Raw genomic sequence first — 13,817 nt, 5'->3', positions numbered from 1 at the left:
GTGTTCGGCGTTCTGCATTAGCTGCAACTTACTACAATGGGCTGATAGCCTTACTCCACCTCCTCATGTTTCCCTCTGTACACACACCTTAGTAAGGTAGATTGATTATTCAGATGTAGCTGTCTCTAGAAAGGGATTGATCTTTTCTAGGCTGTCTCTGGATAAAAGGGGTGGGAGGTTACATAAACCCACTTTGAAATTTTTTAACTTCAGGATTTCATCCTCTATTAGTTTGCTAGGGCTGCCATAACAAAGTAGCACAGACTGGTTGGCTTAAACAATAGAAATGTATTTTCTCCGAGTTCTAGAGGCTAGACGTCCAAGAGCAGGAGTTGGCACGTTTCTCCTGAGGCCTCTCTCCTTGGCTTGCAGCTGGCAGCCTTTTCACTGTGTCTTCACAGGCTGCCCCTCTGTGAGTGTCTGTGTCTTAATCTCTTATAAGAACACCAGTCATATTGGATTAGGGCCCACCCAGATGACCTCATTTTACTTTAATCACCTCTTTAAAGGCCATATCTCCAAATACAGTCACATTCTATACTGGACGTTAGGGTTTCAATATATAAATTTGGGGAAAACACAATTCAGCCCATAACATATCCTGATCAATTCCTGAATATCTTTCTGGTTAAATTGTATTAAAATATTTATCTGCAAAAATATTCTGTACCTCTTGCCTACAGCCCTCTGGATGAAAGGCCTGGATGAGAATAAGAGATGATTGAAAAAATGTAAAGTTAGGATTGCTGATCTGTGGGGCATGCTGATTTTGTAACAATGAGAAAAAACAGAAACCTGGCAGCTAGGGAGCTTTGGGGAAGGTGTGGGCGGGGCGGGGGGGCATTTATGATCTTTGTTTCTCAGAAACAAAGGAAAAGGAAAGCTCCCAGTGCTGCCTTTCCATGAACGAAAGGCATACCTGAGTTCCAATACTGCAGCTTGGTCTCACCCTTTTGTATGCGGTCCTGCTGATAATAATTTTGCTCTAAAGTGGACTTGGCCCTTAAGGGCCAAGGAGGTGGACTGTGCAGAAGAGAGCTAATCAAGCAGGCCTGAGACTGCCCTCCTTAGAAAGGCCTGCTCGCAAGGTCGGCCCTGGCTGGCATCTGGGTTCTTGGATTTCAGGAGGGTTCTCACCATTCCCTAAATGATAAGAGTTGCTCACAGGGCCTAAACTGTGCAAACAATGTGGTTGATGCTGCATACCTGCTTTCCTTCCAGGAATGGAATTTTGGTGTGTGCTAGGCAGGGGGTGCCTATGTGACCAGCCCCTAGAAAAGCCCTGGGCGTTGAGTCTCTGATGAGCTTCCCTGGTAGATAACGTTTCACACATGTTGTCACAGTCATTGCTGGAGGAATTAAGTGTGTCCTGTGTGACTCCACTGGGAAAAGACTTTGGGAAGCTTGTGCCTGGTTTCCCCTGGATCTTGCCCTATACACATTTTCCCTTTGCTGATTTTGCTTCATAGCCTTTCACTGTAATAAATCATAGCCATCTGTGAGTAGGACTATATGCTGAGTCCTGTGGGTCTTCTAGTGAATCATCGAACTGGGGGTGGGTAGTCTTGGGGTACCCCAACACAGGGCACAAGGGGGACTTCTGGGGTGTTGGTCGTGTTCTCTTTCTCAATCTGGGTGCTGTTTACATGGGGTGTGTTCAGTTTGTGAAAATTCACTGAGCTGTCCCATTAAGATATGTATAGGGACTTTCCTGGTGGTCCAGTGGTTAAGACTTCACGCTTCCAATGCAGGGGCCCCGGGTTCGATCCCTGACCAGGGAACTAGATCCCGCATGCCACAACTGAGAGCCAACATGCCGCAACTAAAGGCCCCGCATGCCGTGACTAAAGATCCCTCTTGCCACAACTAAAGAGATCCTGCATGCCGCAACGAAGATCCCTCGTGCTGCAACTAAGACCTGGTGCAGCCAAATAAATAAATAAATATTTTTTAAAAAAATTTAAAAAAAGATAGTATACTTTTTTGGTACATAGATTCAACTTTATAAAAAGATAAAAGAGAATATTACACACCACAGGGATAAAAAAATAATAATTTTATTTATTTATTTTTTTGGCTGCACTGCAGAGCATGCGGAACTTCCCCAACCAGGGATCAAACCCATGTGCCCTCTGTAGTGGAAGCGCGGAGTCTTAACCACTGGACCACAGGGGAAGTCCAATAACTTAGTTTTAAAAAACAACTTGCTTTTATTTAGAAAATATTTTAATCACTCCTTTTTACCAGGCATTGTGCTGAGAGCTTAGGACATGGGGTAGGAAAGAGGTCTTCATTGCCTCTCAGTTTATTGGGAGTCAGATAAAGAGATACTTGTAATACGGTTGACTTTTGCTGAGTCCTAGCAAAGACATCATTGGACGCTACAGGGCTTCTTACCTGGGTAATTCTCAGGGTTACCATTCCAGTATCTACGGAAGCCAGACGGACAAATGGGCAAAGGGGGGTAGCAGGGAACTGTGACAAACTGGCAAGGTAAGTAGGCATAGAGTTGCCACAGCTAATGATTTTTCTTAAGGAAAAGCCACAAATCTGAATTTTTATGTGAGCTCTCTTGATTTTTTTTTTCTCTCTTGATTTTTAAGTCCTGTAAATGAATCCAAATTTTAAAAAGTGGGAGGCCAAACAAAACACCTCTGCAGGCCAAATTTGGCCTTGGCCTACCAGTTTGCCAGGGATTCTGCCTACCAACCATCCTTCCCTCTTACCAGACAATTGAGGGTCCACTGTTTTAGGCACTGGGAAATAGAGCAGTGAGCCAGCCACACAACTTTCTTGCAGAATGGCCTGGGGGCAGGGGTGGGGGAGGGTGGTGTCTGGTACTGTGCTCTTCAAACTTCAGTATGTGTGCGAATCACTGGGTAGATTCTGAATTGGGAGGTCTGCGTTGAGGCCTGAATCTTGGCCTTTCTAACAAGCTCCCAGGTGATGGTGATGCTAGTGGTCCCTGCTGTTATTTGAAGGAGGGGAGTAGGGAATTTGTCTTGAAGGTGCATTTGCCTGGCAAGCATCCTCTTTTTACTTAGATTTTAGTTTATTGGGGTGACTTGGAAGAGAGTTGATGACCTCTGAGGTGGGTACTCGGGCTCTGCCAAGCTATCTCTTGGCGCTGCCAGGTCTCTGTTCTCAGAGTTTACAATCTAGAAGGTGGGGTGAGGGGTGGAGGAAGGTGCTAGGAAAAGCTTCCTGGAGGAGGTGCTTGTGAACTGCAGGAGCTCCCCCGGCCGCCAAGAAAGGGAGAAACCTTGAACTCCCCCTCTCCTGGGGCTGGGTCTCGGCGTCCCCGCACCGGGTTTGGTTTCCCAGGCATCCCACGTGTCTTCGGTCCGCGAGTCCCTGTCAATCAAGCTTCTCCCCCAGGGGCTGGGTACGGGTTTAAAGGCGGCTGCAGTGCAGAGCGCTCCCAGAGTGCCGCGCGGCGGGCGGGTTTGGATTTTAAATCCCCGCGGCCAATCAGTAGCGCGTAGGCTTTTGTAACGTTCCCGGCGCCGCGTTTGAATTCGAGGAGGAGCAGAGCCGTGCCAAGCCTCTGCCCAGACCTTGCTAGGTCCGCTGAGCAACTCCGGGAACATGAGTGCGGCGGCAACTGCAGGGAAGCTGGCGCGGGCACCAGCAGATCCAGGGAAAGTCGGGGTCCCTGGAGTTGCAGCTCCCGGGGCCCCGGCGGCTGCCCCGCCGGCGAAAGAGATCCCGGAGGTCCTAGTGGACCCGCGCAGCCGGCGGCGCTATCTGCGGGGCCGCTTTCTGGGAAAGGGCGGCTTTGCCAAGTGCTTCGAGATCTCGGACGCGGACACTAAGGAGGTGTTTGCGGGCAAGATTGTGCCTAAGTCGCTGTTGCTCAAACCGCACCAGAAGGAGAAGATGTCCATGGAGATATCCATTCACCGCAGCCTCGCTCACCAGCACGTCGTCGGCTTCCACGGCTTTTTCGAGGACAACGACTTTGTGTTCGTGGTGTTGGAGCTCTGCCGCCGGAGGGTGAGTGTCGCTGCTGGGGGACTGGAGCTGCCCTGGGGACCGGGGTTGGGGCGCCCGCACCCGGAGCTGCTGGGGAAGGAGCGCCCCGGGGCTCGGAGCTGCTGGGGAGGAGGTGCTGGGAACCTCGAGCTGGGGATGGAGAAGGTCTCGGGGAAAGAGGTGCTTGGCACTTGGGGCTTCTAGGAGAGGGGGTGCCGGTTAAGTGGAGCCCGGGTCAGGTTGCCTCCAGGTAAGGCGGCTCCCGGACGCTAGGAGTTGGGCCGAGTGGGGGAGGTGCGGGTCGCGGGAGAACCCTGCTAATGGACGCCAGGGCTTCCGGAGTTGCTAGGTAGGGGGTGCTGTGGACCCGGACCTTCCGGAGTGGGTTGGGTCAGGCAGAAGGTAGTTGGAGTCAGACTTAGCTTCGGGGAGGAGAGGGGTCAGGAGAGGGATCTGCTGCTGCGAAGAGGCCCGGGGGCAGGGATACTGGGGACTCTGAGCTTCCAGAGTGGGCTGAGACAGGGGTCCCAGGTAAGGGACTTGGGAGGAAGCTGGTGGGAGAGGGGGTGCTATGAACGGTTGTGGCCTGGCTTAGGGGAGAGTCTACATCGTAGTTGTCCTGGAGAAGGAATGGGCGGTAGGGTCCTGGGCTGCCTTCACCTAATGACACACCCGCCCTGCCTTGGGCCTGAGTACCCACTCCCCACTCCTCCTTCCCTCCCCCGCCCAGTCTCTCCTGGAGCTGCACAAGCGGAGAAAAGCACTCACGGAGCCCGAGGCCCGCTACTATCTGCGGCAGATCGTCCTCGGCTGCCAGTACCTGCATCGAAACCGCGTTATTCACAGAGATCTCAAGCTGGGCAACCTCTTCCTGAACGAGGATCTGGAGGTGAAAATAGGTGAGGAGCTGGGCCTGCAGGGGCACTTGACACTACGCTAAATGGGAATGAGGAGGAGCTGGGAGAGAGGGAGGGAGAGAGGAAGTCGGAAGGAGACAAGGGAGGGAGGAAGAGGATGGTAGGAAGTCTGGGCTGTTGATTGCCTCTAGAAGCCTCTCTTTAGTACAGAAATTTAGAACAAAGAGCCAAAAGCCAGTGTCTTGCCTGCAGATGCATTTTTGGGTGTGTGTGCTCTCCTATACAGTATTATTTAAAAAAAAAAAAAAAGGATTTGAATTTGTTTTCACTTTTTTAAATCGGGAGGCTTGATTTTGAATTCGGGGCTTCTTTTAAACAGTTGGCTGCTCCAGCAGTACAAGGGCAGCTCTTTGCTGGACTGAAAAGCAGCTGTTCCCTTTAGGTGCCCTCTGCTTTGCCACAGTCCCCACCCCTCCCTATCACTTCCTCACAAACTTGCCAAGTAGCCATCTTGATATTTACCTGCTTAATCCCTGAAGGCATGTGACTTTTGCTATTCCTACCAGTTCCCTTTTAGAAGCAAAGCCCTCCTTTCTAAGGGAGGGGGTGAGGAGGGTCTCTGGGAGGCCCCTCCCTGGGGCCAGCATGGTGGGAGGATTCCTGGGCAAGCCTTGCTGCACACAAGAACTAGAGGCTTGAGGGATCAAACGACCCTGGTTCTTGATGGTTACACCTGAACCAGCTGTCCGCATTGACGGATGGCAGAGGCTAGCATCTGAGTCCCCCCTCTTCCTCCCTCTGTCCCAGGGGATTTTGGACTGGCAACCAAAGTCGAGTATGACGGGGAACGGAAGAAGACCCTGTGCGGGACTCCTAATTACATAGCTCCTGAGGTGCTGAGCAAGAAAGGGCACAGTTTCGAGGTGGACGTGTGGTCCATTGGGTGCATCATGTAAGTTGGGAGTTGTCTCAGGACCCACCCAGCCTCAGCAGAGGCCTTTTTGGATATCTCACCTGGCAGACCTTATCCTGTAGACCTTTCTGCCTTTGGAAAGGTTGCTCCAGAGGACAGACTGATCCAAAAGGAAGCCTCATTTCCATATCTTTTCTTCTCACTGGTGTATCCTGTAGGATTCCTGCAGCCTGGGCCATGGGTCTGGGGAATGGGGGAGGGAAGGTCTCCACAAACTTGCTCTAGTACCTTGCTATTCAAAGTATGGCAGACCAGCATCATCATCACCTAGGAACTTGTTAGAAACACAGAATCTCAGGACCCAGGCTGACTGGATCAGAATCTGGATTTTAAGACCCTTGAGCTTTTCCATGCACAATAAAGTATTAGCACCACTGATCTAGAAAGCAGCAATGGGTGGGAGGAGTTAGGCCAGTAGTTATAGCTGGCAGGAGGAGGTCCTGTGGTCTGTCTGGATCAAGGCCATCAGAGGTGGGTGGGTGGTAGGCAGAGAGTTGGGCCTGTTCAGGTGTCACCCCTTTCATGGTCGCCCTGGTACTGGAGAGTTAGAAATGAGTTGTTGCAATGGCTTTCCTACTTCTTTGCAGTGGAACTTTTTCAAATGAAAACTTGCAGCCTTAAGTACAGAGCTATTACTTAGCTCTGTACTTAAGAGCTGCCTCTGTAGGAGCAGGTAGCCCACTTGCTTTGACCTGTTTTGTGTTGGCTGGCAGCCTCTGGAGCCCTGCTATAGTGCAGGCTATAGCAGAAAAATCACTGGCCCATGAGAACCGAGTCTCATCACCTGTATTCTACTGAGGACTCCTCCCTGCCAGTGTCCTGGCTCCTGGGGCTGTTCAGTGGACTTGCGGACTGTCCTCCGGGACCCCAGAGTCATAGTGAATGTCCAGAAGGTGTCTGACTTCCTTTCTGGCCCTGAGAGGATTCCTGCGGCATCTGGGTTTTGGTTAGGAGCCTTGAGCCAAATCCCTCCTTGTGCTTACAGGTATACCTTGTTAGTGGGCAAACCACCTTTTGAGACCTCTTGCCTAAAAGAGACCTACCTCCGGATCAAGAAGAATGAGTACAGTATTCCCAAGGTGACTAAAAACACTTTAAGTTTACATTTATTTTATTTAATTTTTCCCCCCAAAGCTATTTACTGAGCCCAGCCATATCCTGGGGACAGAGGTGGGTCAGTCCTACCCCTAGGGTAGCCATAAGAGCTTTAGAGGGTCCTTGTCTGAAATTGCATACAAAACCTGACGTATGTGCACAAAAGAATTTTTCTTGGGGAAGAGAGTTTGTAGGTTCTGAAAGGTTGGGCAGATAAACCAAAAGATGTGTAAAACAGAGAGCAGAAAGGAAGTAGAAGGCAGACAGAGACGTGCTGCTTAAGCCTTGGAAGTGGACTGTCTTGATTCAGAGGGGCTCTGCCACTTAGCAGCCAGATCACAATAGACAAATGGCCTGAATCTTCTGAGCTGCAGTTTGCCATCTATAAAATGGAGTCCCTACCCCAGAGCACCTTGCATACAGTAAGCGCTCACAGAATTGCGAACCGCTGTGCTTCGCAACCACCAGCATGAGTGCATTGAGAGGGATAGCCTGCAGCAGCCTGGCATACGACTGCTTTCCAGTTTGGTGTCTTTGCTTTGTGTGAAGCCAAGAGCCCTGTCTCCATAAGGACAGGTGGACTGAATCTGTCATAAAGGGTCACTATTGGACAGAGCAGAGTGGTTCCGAGTGTGGGTGTTGTAGCTGACTATGCCCCCGTGTGGGTGCTGGCTCTACCATTCACTGGGGGTGTGTTCTTAGGCACTTAACCTCTCTGTGCCTCAGTTTCCCCATCTGCAAAAGAGAGATGGTGATAGAGATCTTCACCCCTGGGTGTTTCTGTGAGGGTTAAATGAGTTAATATATATGAAGTGCTTAGAATATTTTGCTGGCGCATAGTAAGTGCATAGTTGATGCTAGAATATTAGTGTGCATTTGACCTGCACTGGGTTTGGATCTCCTCACCAGGGCACCAAGCTTGGTGCTGTGTCCCCATTTTATAGATGAATTTACAAAGGCCCAGAAAGTTGGGTTAGTTGTCACAGCCAGTATTAAGGGACAGAACTGGGACTTAAACCAGGTCATTATGACTTTGAAGCCTGTGTTCTCAAGTGCTGCTCTAGTGGTGAGCAACTTGAATTATGCAAGAGCAAATTTTGGGAAAAAGTGACCTCAAGAGGAAGGAGAAATTGTCATTCTCACAACTTAGGTTGACACTTGTCAACTCAGTAAAGCTGCTAGTGGAAACTTGGCATGTTTATAGCTGCTGAACATGGCATATTTGAGGCCGGGGCCGGGGCTGCAGCTTCTTGGCGGCAGTTCTGCACTCGGGTCCCCCATCACATCCTACTTACGTCTCTCCCTCTCTGCTCCAGCACATCAACCCCGTGGCCGCCTCCCTCATCCAGAAGATGCTTCAGACAGATCCCACTGCCCGTCCAACCATTCAGGAGCTGCTCAATGACGAGTTTTTCACTTCTGGCTATATCCCTGCCCGCCTCCCCATCACCTGCCTCACCATTCCGCCCAGGTTTTCAATTGCTCCCAGTAGCCTGGACCCCAGCAGCCGGAAGCCTCTCACCATCCTCAATAAAGGTAAACCGGGGTCTGGGTAGACAGCAGACCCCAAGAGAGCCTAGGCCTCAGGTGTGTGAATGGATGGCCCCCATAGCTCAGGTGTGTGGTAGGACAGGCCCCAGTCCTTGAATACGTAGTCCCCATCCTCATGTGGCAAAATGCCCTTCCCCACAGCCCTGTCAGGAAAGACAGACCTTACCATGGCGGAATCAGACCCATCATGCCCCAAAAGAAGAGAGTGGCTGAACGCCATGCCTGAAAAATTTGTATTTAAAAAAAAATTGCTAATATCACCTTGCATGGTCTTTGGGAAAAAATGTTGAAATTTTTCAGGTATACACATAGAGCACAATGCAGTAGACCCCGCATCCCCACCAGACTCAACACTTATCAAGATTTGTCATGTTTGCTCCATCACTCCTTTTTCATTCCTTTGAAGTATTTTTGAAGTTAATCCCAGACATCTTGTCATTTTACCCCATAAACTTCAGTGTGCATTTCTTTAAAAGGATGGACATTTTCTTACAAAACCACATCCCATTGCTTGGGTTGTCATTGTTTCTAGATCTCTTCAGAGAACAGAATTAGGAAATACATGATTGGGAAGGGGGCGGGGACCTTGAATTTATGCTGCTATTTCTGATTCACACTTTTTGAACATTTTATTTTAATATTGTTTCAAATTATGAAAAGTGAGAATAGACAAGAACTTCCTGTATCTTGTTCCCCCTTTTCTCCACCGATTAACATTTTTCTACATTTACTTTCTCTAAATTTCTTTCCCCAAACCATCTGATAGTAAGTTGTACACATTCTGGCCTTTACTACTTAATACTTCAGTGTATATTTTCTAAAAACAATTCTTTTACATAACCACAGCACAGGACACAGTTATCAAGTTATCAAGTTCAGGAAATTTAACATTGATGAAACTTCTCTTACAGCAATCTTTTTCTCCACTGTGAAGTTACTACTTTAATTTTCTTTTGGTAATTTATAAGTCTCTGATTTAAATATAATATTATAGGATTTTTACTTTTTTAATTTTATACTTGTATTTTTTTCCCTTACACTGAAAACCCTTTTTCCTTACATTATATACATGAATTTTCAACATCTATAAAGTATGTTATGAAATGATGTTCATTTTCTTGCAGTTCTATTTGTCTTTGGAATATATTTCACTTAAAAAAAAAAAGTGCCACTTGAAATACGTTATTTCTCTGTGTGGATATAGCACCAATTTAATATATGAGTTCATTTGTTTCAGTTATAATACTGCTATTTTAAGGATTACTTTTTTCTTTTGGCTTTAATTTTTGATATTTTCACTGGTTATATTACTGTTTCCTTTGATTGGTGATTACTTGGTTAAGGTGGTACCTCCAGTGCAGAGTTACTGTTTTTCCTTTTGTGATTAATTAATACCTTGTGAGGAGTTACTCTGAGAGGATTCTATTTCTTCTCAAACTTTAGCCTACTGATTTCAGCATCCATGGTGGATCTTGCCTGCAGCAATTATTACTGTGGTATTCTAATGGTGACTTTTCTCCTTTTCTTGTTCCTTCTACAACCATTAATTGGAGTTCTCCTGTAAGGAAGAGCTGTCACTTCTCTCCCATTTATTTATTTGGTTATTTGTGTCGGTATGGACTCATAGATATTTAATCTTGGAGCTATAATGTAATATTGTTATTTTAAGGATTGCTCTTCTTTTCTTTCAGTTTTAATTTTTGAACATAAAGCATTCTTCAAAACTTAGCCAAAAGTAGGGTGAAATTTTTTTGGAATACATAAATCCCCATTTATTCATCATCTGTTTTCAATAATTACCAACATTTGCCCATACTTGTTTTTATCTTTTCCACCTTCTTCCCCTTTTTTTGGCTAGAGGTTTCTTTGTTTGTTTGTTTGTTTTTCATGTTTGTTTGTTTTTTTTGGCCGCGCTGTGTGGCTTGCAGGATCTTACTTCCCCTACCAGGGATTGAACCCGGGCCCCGGCAGTGAAAGCACCAAGTCCTAACCACCGGACCTCCAGGGAACTCCCTTGCTAGAGTTTTTAAAGCAAGTCCCAAATATGTTATTATTCCACACTTAAGTCCTTATCACAGCGTAGATTTTTTTAGTTGAAAATTCATATCTTTAAATATCTTAAGAATTTCATATTACACAAGGAGAACTAGCACATGTTGGTGGGGAAAGAAACGTTTAAGCCTAAAGACAATAAAAATCATCCATGCTTCTACCACCCAAATATAACTGATGTTAAAATTTCAGTGTGTATCTTTTCAGATTTCAGTCACATATAAGTACATAAAGCAAATTTTAGGGTGGAAAAAATCTCTTACGTTTTCATTAAATGCCTGCTTAGTCCATCTTGCTGATGGGTTGTGATTTACTGAGCCCTTCCATTTTCCTGGATGCAAAAGATGCTTTTAATTCTTGGATTGAAGCCAGGCAGCTCCAAGCTGCTCGTGCCTTCTAGCTGTCTCCCTGAGTGACCAGAGGTGCCCTGCAGGGCCCAGCACTGGGTTAGAGGTCTGAGCGTCCGAAGCTCTATGGCTGTGTGTGGCCATGAGCCTTCCTACAGGGCTTGGCCTGGCCCTGGAGGTACCAATGAGTGAGTACCAGGTGCTGTCACATGAGCAGGGCAGCTGCTGCTCTAATAACCCGGCACTTAACCTAAAGCAGTGGCAGCGCAAAGAGCTTTTCTCTGGGGGCAGTACCAGCTGTGGCCGGGGATCCCGGGCCCTCCCAACCTGCAACCTTTGTGCCCAGCTAATGACTATGTCTCATCTCCTTCCAGGCATGGAGAACCCCATGCCCGAGCGTCCCCGGGAAAAAGAGGAGCCAGTGGTGCGGGAGGCCAGCGAGGCGGTCGACTGCCATCTCGGCGACATGCTGCAGCAGCTGCACAGCGTCAACGCCTCCAAGCCCTCAGAGCGGGGGCTGGTGAGGCAAGGTGGGCACTGTGGGCCGGGGCGTCTGGGATGGGCAGGGAAGTCAGCCCCGGAGTGCCAGTGGCTTGTCCAGGCCCCCGGCTCCGTAATACCTTTACTTCCCCCATTTCCTGTACATTACAGTGCAAACAAGTTAGCCTACTGGCCCAGGCCCTCCATGGTCAGGCCCCTTCCTTCTTTTTCTGACTCATCTGTTCTGTCTCCACAAGCGCCCCACCTTCCAGCACCTCCATGTGCCGCCTGTATACATTGGCACACTGTCTCCTCTGCTCAGGGAATCCCTCTGTAGCCTTCAAGACAGTGGAAATAACAGACCCAGATGTGCTCCAGCCTCAGGGCCTTTGCTCTCCCGGCACGCACTTCCTCCAGATCCCTGCAAGGCTCACACTCGCTGCCTTCACGTGTCTGCGCCAGAGTCACCTCCATGATCATCTCCCTGCCCCCACTCCTCTTACTTGCTTTGTTTCTCCACAACACTTCTCATCTAACATATTGTAAAGTTTCCGTATTTGTTTATTGTATTTAAAAGAAGGGATCGTCACATGCACAGAACATAACATTTTCACGTATCTGGGATTGTCTGTCTTCTCACAATTTTTTAATCATTTAAAACTCTCTGATTTGCACCATGATAGAAGTAACTTACATATTCTGTGCACATTTATTTTGATTGGTCTCTATCCCTAGAGCCAGAATGTAAGCTCAGGGAGGGCTGGGTTTTGTCATTGCTCGCTGCCTGTAACGGTGTCTGGCGCACAGCGGGCCTTTGATAAATGGGTCAGCCGAATGCATGAGTGGACTCGGCGCTCTGCACTGTACCTTTCTGCTTCAGTGCTGCCTGTCTAAGCTTGTTGCTGGCAGAAGGCTCCAGGCCTCTTACCGAGCTCCCTGGTGTGGGCCGCCGGAGTGGACCAGAGGGGAAGAGGCTGGTGCTGATCGATCATCTTGTCTGTTTCTGTCCCAGAGGAGGCTGAGGATCCCGCCTGCATCCCCATCTTCTGGGTCAGCAAATGGGTGGACTATTCGGACAAGTACGGCCTCGGTAGGTTTCTCCCAGCTGTGGCGGTGGCTCACGTGCTGCCTGGCAACCCTTCGAGTTGTTACAGGCTCTTGCCTTTCTTGGCTCCCACGTCCTCTTCTCTCGACACTCTCCTGTCTCCATCCCAGGCTTCCTAGTCCCAGCCCCTAACGGCCCCCTGCTCCTGACAGCCCCTTTCTGAGGCCTCCCTCCACCTACCGCTAGGGTACCAGCTGTGTGACAACAGCGTGGGAGTGCTCTTCAACGACTCAACACGCCTCATCCTCTACAACGACGGCGACAGCCTGCAGTACATCGAGCGTGATGGCACGGAGTCCTACCTCACCGTGAGTTCCCATCCCAACTCCCTGATAAAGAAGGTGAGTGCTGGCTGGCCCGCGTGGGCCGCTGTTGCTGGGACTGAGGGCTTTGCCAGGGAACAGGCTCTAACTCCGGACGCCCTCCCTCACTTTCCAACCAGATCACCCTCCTCAAGTATTTCCGAAACTACATGAGCGAACACTTGCTGAAGGCGGGTGCCAACATCACGCCCCGGGAAGGCGACGAGCTAGCCCGGCTACCCTACCTGCGTACCTGGTTCCGCACCCGCAGCGCCATCATTCTGCACCTCAGTAATGGCTGCGTGCAGATCAACTTCTTCCAGGTGAGCTGCGGCCGTGGAGGGTTGGGGCCGGGTATCTGTGCCTCTCAGCGGCCCACGGCATTGGGTGGGGAGTGGGAGGCACGGGACCTGTCCTTGGCAGCGTCAGCAGAAGGGAGTGAAATGCCCCCCACCACCCCCATTAGCTGGGATATCTTCCCTCTACTCCCGCCGAGACACACAGGCAGCTGGGAGCTTCAATCACCAGTAACGCCCAGTCCGTCCACCTGCTCCCCTCCTGCCCTCACAGGACCACACCAAACTCATCCTGTGCCCGCTGATGGCTGCGGTGACCTACATCGACGAGAAGCGGGACTTCCGCACGTACCGCCTGAGCCTCCTGGAGGAGTACGGCTGCTCCAAGGAGCTGGCCAGCCGGCTGCGCTACGCCCGCACCATGGTGGACAAGCTGCTGAGTTCACGCTCGGCCACCAACCGCCTCAAGGCCTCCTCGTAGCCCCCCCCCGCCCCCCTGGACTGGCACCCTCCTCCCCCCACCAGCACCTCGGCCCGCGCTGGTTAGATCCCGTGGTGCTATTTTATGGGGTGTCCCCCAGCCCTGGGGGCTGGGGCGGAAGCTCCATCATCCCTGCAGGTGGGGCTGCTGTGTAAGTTATTTTTGTACATGTCCTGGTGTGGGTTCTGAGGCCTCTTCCCCCTCCCTCTCAACCCCACCATATGAATTGTACAGAATATTGCTATTGAATTCGGGACTGTCTTTTCCTTGCCTTTATATTACATTAAACATATATGAATCTTC

The 13,817-nt window shown here is 49.5% G+C and overlaps 1 protein-coding gene across 1 annotated transcript; it reads left to right on the top strand.

Moving 5' to 3' along the window:
• Positions 1–2,844: 2,844 nt before the first annotated feature.
• Positions 2,845–13,817, top strand: PLK1 (polo like kinase 1). Its single transcript, XM_007186309.2, has 10 exons — positions 2,845–3,996; positions 4,706–4,874; positions 5,640–5,784; positions 6,791–6,884; positions 8,217–8,436; positions 11,225–11,380; positions 12,343–12,420; positions 12,622–12,776; positions 12,878–13,060; positions 13,308–13,817. Exons 1-10 carry the CDS (start codon positions 3,589–3,591, stop codon positions 13,512–13,514), a joined length of 1,815 nt encoding a protein of 604 aa, XP_007186371.1. The 5' UTR covers positions 2,845–3,588; the 3' UTR covers positions 13,515–13,817.

This window comes from Balaenoptera acutorostrata, chromosome 15 (assembly GCF_949987535.1).
Source record: "Balaenoptera acutorostrata chromosome 15, mBalAcu1.1, whole genome shotgun sequence".
Taxonomy (NCBI): domain Eukaryota; kingdom Metazoa; phylum Chordata; class Mammalia; order Artiodactyla; family Balaenopteridae; genus Balaenoptera; species Balaenoptera acutorostrata.
The sequence above is the reverse complement of the archived record's forward strand: the minus strand, read 5'-3'. Positions and strand labels throughout refer to the sequence as shown.